Raw genomic sequence first — 439 nt, forward strand, 5'->3', positions numbered from 1 at the left:
GACCCCGCTGACCTGGTGGCGCTGGCGCAGCGCGTGCAGCAGGTGCGCGCGGGCGGGCTACGTTCATTAGGGCCCTTGTATTGGGTTCATTACTGTCATTATGAATTTGTTATTATGAAGCGCGATCATTGATGGCGGTGAGTGGTAGTCGGTCAGCATAGGCATTGCCCGTGATCAGGGGTCAGGCCAGGACACGGTGCTGGGCATTCACTTGGATGAGAATATCAGTGATTCATTCAGTTATTATTGTCGTTATTTACTCTTCGTTTATTGCTATTATTTATTACTGTTGCTGACTCCTATTAATCATAGTCGTTAATCACGCGGGGCGATAGCAGCTCCTGGTGGTGGTTGCTCGTGCAGGGTTACGTAAGGCTGTTTGCTCTTTGCCCCGGCCGGTCGCCCCGAGGAAGGCTCTGCTCCCACGGCCCCCCCCCCC

General features: G+C 54.0%; 1 protein-coding gene across 1 annotated transcript in view; it reads left to right on the plus strand.

Moving 5' to 3' along the window:
- Positions 1–6: 6 nt before the first annotated feature.
- CUNH1orf50 (chromosome unknown C1orf50 homolog) overlaps positions 7–439 on the plus strand; it is a gene marked incomplete at its 5' end in the record, with an annotated part of 7,132 nt that continues 6,699 nt past the window's right edge. Inside the window, one exon of the mRNA XM_019512030.1 lies at positions 7–42. Within this exon, the coding sequence (XP_019367575.1) occupies positions 7–42 (36 nt within the window). The remainder of the gene's footprint in view (positions 43–439) is intronic.

Source organism: Gavialis gangeticus, unplaced genomic scaffold (genome assembly GCF_001723915.1).
Source record: "Gavialis gangeticus isolate Ggan-Ray unplaced genomic scaffold, GavGan_comp1, whole genome shotgun sequence".
In the NCBI taxonomy this organism is placed as follows: Eukaryota; Metazoa; Chordata; order Crocodylia; family Gavialidae; genus Gavialis; species Gavialis gangeticus.